The sequence below is a fragment of the Sapajus apella genome, unplaced genomic scaffold (genome assembly GCF_009761245.1).
Source record: "Sapajus apella isolate SASKATOON/1434 unplaced genomic scaffold, GSC_monkey_1.0 scaffold217, whole genome shotgun sequence".
Lineage (NCBI taxonomy): Eukaryota > Metazoa > Chordata > Mammalia > Primates > Cebidae > Sapajus > Sapajus apella.
Window position 1 is genome coordinate 502935 of NW_022437157.1, and position 5587 is coordinate 508521.

A 5587-nucleotide genomic window follows, 5' to 3' on the forward strand; every position below is an offset into this window, starting at 1 on the left:
GCACACTAGTTACATAAAATAAAATGTCTTAACTTTGTCAGTGTTTTACATTTTGTAATTTTCTGTGGTCCATTTTAATACACTCATGTTTCAATCACTCAGTCAACAAAAATTAATTTAGTGCCTACACAGAACCAGGTATGCCCTCATATATTCATGTGCCTGACATTCTAGAAGCTTCACAAAATTGAGGTGTTTATGTGGAGAAATGACAAACTCTGATTCACAGTAGCAGGATCACTATGGAGAGAAGTCATCATAGTAGGTAATGGGACAGTGCTAGAGCCACTATTCGGGAGTGACAGGGTGGTGTGGAATAAAGGGAGAGGAAGGCCTGAGGGATGAGAGGGATGGAGGGAAGGGCTGGAGAAGCAGGAGGTGAGGAGAAGTAGCAGAGGGAAAGAATTTGAAGGCAGCAGAATTCTCAGGTTTAAACACATTGTTTTATAGACTTTTAACACATCCATCTACAGAGCCTAGCAGGGTGTTCTTTGCAGTTGGGCTTTAATACCTTATGTAGGTCTACCTAAAAACTAATTGTTTCTTATGTTAATCAGGTTTAAAAAATACTAAGTGTTCCTATAAAATAAACACACCACTTAGATGTGGACACTTCCTAAAAACAGGCAGTGCATGAGCACTGGTGAGGGGCATTGTGATTGCACTGAACACTTGCGACTGTGAGGTGAATGAAGTCTGTACTGGCTCCTGGTTGCAACAGTGTGCTACTATGTCCTGGACTCACACAGAAGCTCAGGTCTATGGAGTAAAGGTAAATTTAAAATACAACAAGCGGGAGTCACAGATACATTGTCTGGGAAGGTGAAACAGGAGCTTTGTGAGTCCTGTTGTAATGCTTTTAGACACATTTATATATGAAGGGGCCAAAGTCACATTTTTTTTTACCAATTAGGTTCCTGATCATTCAGGAGTTATCAAGATTCTGCTGCCCACTGTAGTTAATAAACAAAAAGCAAACTGGTCTCTATGCTATCTCATGCTCTCAGGCAAAATTTTTCCATATTTGAACAACAACAACAACAAATCTTGTCTCTACACCTCCATTCCCAGGGCGAGTTCATTCTCTCGTAGCAAGCTTCCTCGGGTGAATTTTCTTCTAAAAGAGTCCAGGGGGACAGGTAAGGAGTGGGAGGCAGGGAGTCCAGTTCGGGGACGGGGATACCGGATGAAAAGTGAAGGGAGAGGGACGGGGCCCGTGCTGAGGGTTTCTCTCTGGTTTCTCAGCAGCTCCTGGGCCAAGACTCAGGGAGACATTGAGACAGAGCGCTTGGCACAGGACGAGCGGGGTCAGGGCGAAGTCCCAGGGCCCCAGGGGTGGCTCTGATGGTCTCAGACCCCGAAGGCGGTGTATGGATTGGGGAGGCGCAGCGTTGGGGACTCCTCATCTCCGCAGAGTTTCTCTTCCTCTCCCAACCTGTGTCGGGTCCTTCTTCCTGGATACTCACGACGGGGACCCAGTTCCTACTCCCATTGGGTGCCGGGTTTCTAGAGAAGCCAATCAGCGTTGCCGCGGTCCCGGTTCTAAGGTCCCCAGTCACCCACCCGGACTCAGATTCTCCCCAGACGCCGAGGATGGCGCTCATGGCGCCCCGAACCCTCCTCCTGCTGCTCTCCGGGGCCCTGGCCCTGACCGAGACCTGGGCAGGTGAGTGCGGGGTCGGGAGGGAAACTGCCTCTGCGGGGAGGAGCGAGGGGCCCGCCGGGCGGGGGGGTGGCGCAGGACCTGGGGAGCCGCGCCGGGAGGAGTGTCGGCGGGTCTCACCCCTCCTCGCCCCCAGGCTCCCACTCCATGAGGTATTTCAGCACCGCCGTGTCCCGGCCCGGCCGCGGGGAGCCCCGGTACATAGAAGTCGGCTACGTGGACGACACGCAGATCGTGCGGTTCGACAGCGACGCCGCGATTCCGAGGATGGAGCCGCGGGCGCCGTGGATGGAGCAGGAGGGGCCGGAGTATTGGGAGGAGCAGACACGGATCGCCAAGGCCAACGCACAGACTTCCCGAGTGAACCTGCGGATCGCGCTCGGCTACTACAACCAGAGCGAGGCTGGTGAGTGAACCCCGCCCGGGGCACAGGACACGACCCCTCCCCATTTCCCACCGACGGCCAGGGTCGTCTCGAGTCTCTGGGTCCAAGATCCACCCCGGGGCTGCGGGACCCGCCCAGCCCCTAGACCCGGAACAAACACAGCCGCCTTTACCCGGTTTCATTTTCAGTTTAGGCCAAAATCCCCGCGGGTTGGGCGGGGGCGGGGCTCGCTGGGCGGAGCTGACGCAGGGGCGGGGCCAGGGTCTCACACCTTCCAGAGGATGTATGGCTGCGACCTGGGGCCGGACGGGCGCCTCCTCCGCGGGTATCACCAGCACGCCTACGACGGCAAGGACTACATCGCCCTGAACGAGGACATGCGCTCCTGGACCGCCGCGGACACGGCGGCTCAGATCACCCAGCGCAAGTGGGAGGCGGCCAATGTGGTGGAGCAAGAGAGAGCCTCCCTGGAGGGCGAGTGCCTGGAGTGGCTCCGCAGATACCTGGAGAACGGGAAGGAGACTCTGCAGGGCGCGGGTACCAGGGGCCAGGGGGAACCTCCCTGATCGCCTGTGGACCTCCCAGGCTGGCCTTGCAGAAGGAGGGGAGGAAAATGGGACGAACACTAGAATATCCCCGACCGCCCCGCCCCCGACCTGAGGGAGAGGAATCCTGGGTTTCCAGATCCTGTACAGAGAGTGACACTGAGGGCCTGCCCTGTTCTCTGATACAATTAAGGGTTGCAGTCTCTGAGGGAAAGGAGGGGAAGTCAATCACAGGAATACTGATCAGGGGTTCCCTGTGACTCCACAGCAGCGTTGGGCACCAGGATTTTTCTCTCCTGCCTTGTCCTCTGCCTCACATTCAATATGTGTGGGGGTCTGACTCCAGCTCCTCTGAGTCCCTTGGCCTCCACTCAGATCAGGGCCAGAAGTCCCAGTTCCCCCCCTTGAGACTAGAACTTTCCAAGGAAAAGGGTATTATCCCAGATGCCTGTGTCCAGGCTGGTGTCTGTGTTCTGTGCTCCCTTCCCTATCCCTGGTGTCCTGTCCATTCTCAGGATGGTCACATAGGAGCTGCTGGGGTGTCCCATGAGAGATGCTAAGTGCCTGAATTTTCTGACTCTTTCCTGCAGAGCACCCCAAGACACACGTGTCACATCACCCCATCTCTGACCATGAGGCCACCCTGAGGTGCTGGGCCCTGGGCTTCTACCCTGCGGAGATCACACTGACCTGGCAGCGGGATGGGGAGGACCAGACCCAGGACACAGAGCTGGTAGAGACCAGGCCCATGGGGGATGGAACCTTCCAGAAGTGGGCGGCTGTGGTGGTGCCTTCTGGAGAGGAGCAGAGATACACATGCTATGTGCACCACGAGGGGCTACCCAAGCCCCTCACCCTGAGATGGGGTAAGGAGGGGATGGGACGTCATACCTTTTGGGGAAAGCAGGAGCCCCTCTGCAGCACTTCAGCAGGGTCAGGTCTGGGACCTGGGGGTCAGGGCCCCTCACCTTCCCCTCCTTTTCCAGAGCCGCCTTCCCAGCGCACCATCTCCATCGTGGTTATCCTTGCTGTCCTTGGAGCTGTAGTCGTTGGAGCTGTGGTCACTGCTGTGATGTGGAGGAAGAAGAGCTCAGGTGAGGAAAGGGTTAGGAGTGGGGTCTGAGATTTCTTGTCCCACTGAGGGTTCCAAGCCCCAGGTAGAAGTGTGCCCTGCCTGGTTACTGGGAGGCATCATCCACACTCATGAGCCGACCCAGCCTGGGCCCTGTGTGCCAGCACTTACTCTTGTGTAAAGCACCTGTGACAATGAAGGACAGATGTATCACCTTGATGACTGTGGTGATGGGGACCTGATCCCAGCAGTCACAGGTCACAAGGGAAGGTCCCTGCTGAGGACAGTCCTTAGAAGGGCAGTTGGTCCAGGATCCACACCTGCTTTCCTTGTTTTTCCTGATCCTTCCCTGAGTCTGCAGTCACACATTTCTGGAAACTTCTCTGGGGTCCAAGACTAGGAGATCCTCTACGACCTCATGGCCGTGCCACCTTTCTGACCCCTCCTCACAGGACATTTTCTTCCCACAGATAAAAAAGGAGGAAGCTACTCTCAGGCTGCAAGTAAGTATGAAGGAGGCTGATCCCTGAGATCATTGGGATATTGTGGTCAGGAGCCCGTAGGGGAGCTCACCCAGCTAACAGCATTTCCTGTAGGCTCTGACCAGGTTCTGTTTTTGTTCTACCCCAGGCAGCGACAGTTCCCAGGGCTCTGATGTGTCTCTCATGGCTTGTGACGGTGAGATCCTGGTGGGGGTGGTGGGCTGATGTGTGTGGGTTGTTGTGGGGAACAGTGCGCACAGCTGTGTTATGAGGTTTCTTTGACTTGGATGTATTGAGCTGGTGATGGGTTGTTTAAAGTGTGACTGATATAAATTTGTTCATGAATTTTTTTTTTTATAGCATGAGACCGCAGCCTTGTGTGGGACTGAGAGGCAAGATTTATCCACACCTTCCGTTTGTGACTTCTAGAACCCTGACTTCTCTTACTGCAAAGGCATCTGAATGTGTCTGTGTCCCTATAGGCATAGTGTGAGGAGGTGGGGAGACCAGCCCAGCCCCGCGTCCACCATGACCCCTTCCGCACACTGACCTGCATTCCTTCCCCGATCACCTTTCCTGTTCAGAGACCTGGGGCTGGGATGTCTCCATTTGTATCTCAACTTCATGGTGCACTGAGCTGTAACTTCTTACTTTCCTACTAAAATTAGAATCTGAATATAATTTACTTCTTCAAATTATTTCTATGAGAGATTGATGGGTTAATTAAAAGAGAAGATTCCTGGCCGGGCGCGGTGGCTCACGCCTGTAATCCCAGTACTTTGGGAGGCCGAGGCGGGTGGATCACGAGGTCAAGAGATCGAGACCATCCTGGTCAACATGGTGAAACCCCGTCTCTACTAAAAATACAAAAAATCAGCTGGGCATGGTGGCGCGTGCCTGTAATCCCAGTTACTCAGGAGGCTGAGGCAGGAGAATTGCCTGAACCCAGGAGGCGGAGGTTGTGGTGAGCCGAGATCGGGCCATTGCACTCCAGCCTGGGTAACAAGAGTGAAACTCCGTCTCAAAAAAAAAAAAAAAAAAAAAATAGAGAAGATTCCTGAAATTCGAGAGACAAAATAAATGCAAGACCTGAGAACCTTCCACAGTCCACGTGTTTCTTGTGCTGATTTGTTGCAGGGGAGGAAGTAGATGGGGATGTGCCCAGTGGGTGCCCAGGCCACTGTGGGCTTTATGTGGTCACTGCTTGGTTTGTCATCTTTGCTGCTCCATTGTCCTTAGCCCTTCAGTAGACTCTTGCTTTTCCCACCCAAACCTGTGATCCCAGGGACTTGGATGTCACCTATGGTGGTCTCTACACATAAAAGTCCTTGTGGTATCAGGAGACACATTTTCAGTCCCCTGTCCCTCTTGCCCTCCTTCCAAATTCCCTTCCTGGACTGGATTTTCTATCTTTTCCCCAAACTTTTTTTTTTTTTTTTT

General features: G+C 53.9%; 1 protein-coding gene across 8 annotated transcripts in view; it reads left to right on the top strand.

Moving 5' to 3' along the window:
* Nucleotides 1–1039: 1039 nt before the first annotated feature.
* LOC116544448 (saoe class I histocompatibility antigen, A alpha chain-like) overlaps nt 1040–5587 on the top strand; it is a 187248-nt gene continuing 182700 nt past the window's right edge. For 7 of the 8 annotated variants that reach the window (XM_032270840.1, XM_032270844.1, XM_032270838.1 and 4 more), the window contains exons 1-6: nt 1040–1666; nt 1800–2069; nt 2310–2585; nt 3184–3459; nt 3580–3687; nt 4136–4168. In XM_032270840.1, coding sequence (XP_032126731.1) covers nt 1345–1666; nt 1800–2069; nt 2310–2585; nt 3184–3459; nt 3580–3687; nt 4136–4168 — 1285 coding nt within the window. In that variant the 5' untranslated portion in view covers nt 1040–1344. Of the gene's footprint in view, nt 1667–1799; nt 2070–2309; nt 2586–3183; nt 3460–3579; nt 3688–4135; nt 4169–4295; nt 4388–5587 lie in introns of those variants that run through there. The other variant, XM_032270839.1, reaches the window with a different exon arrangement.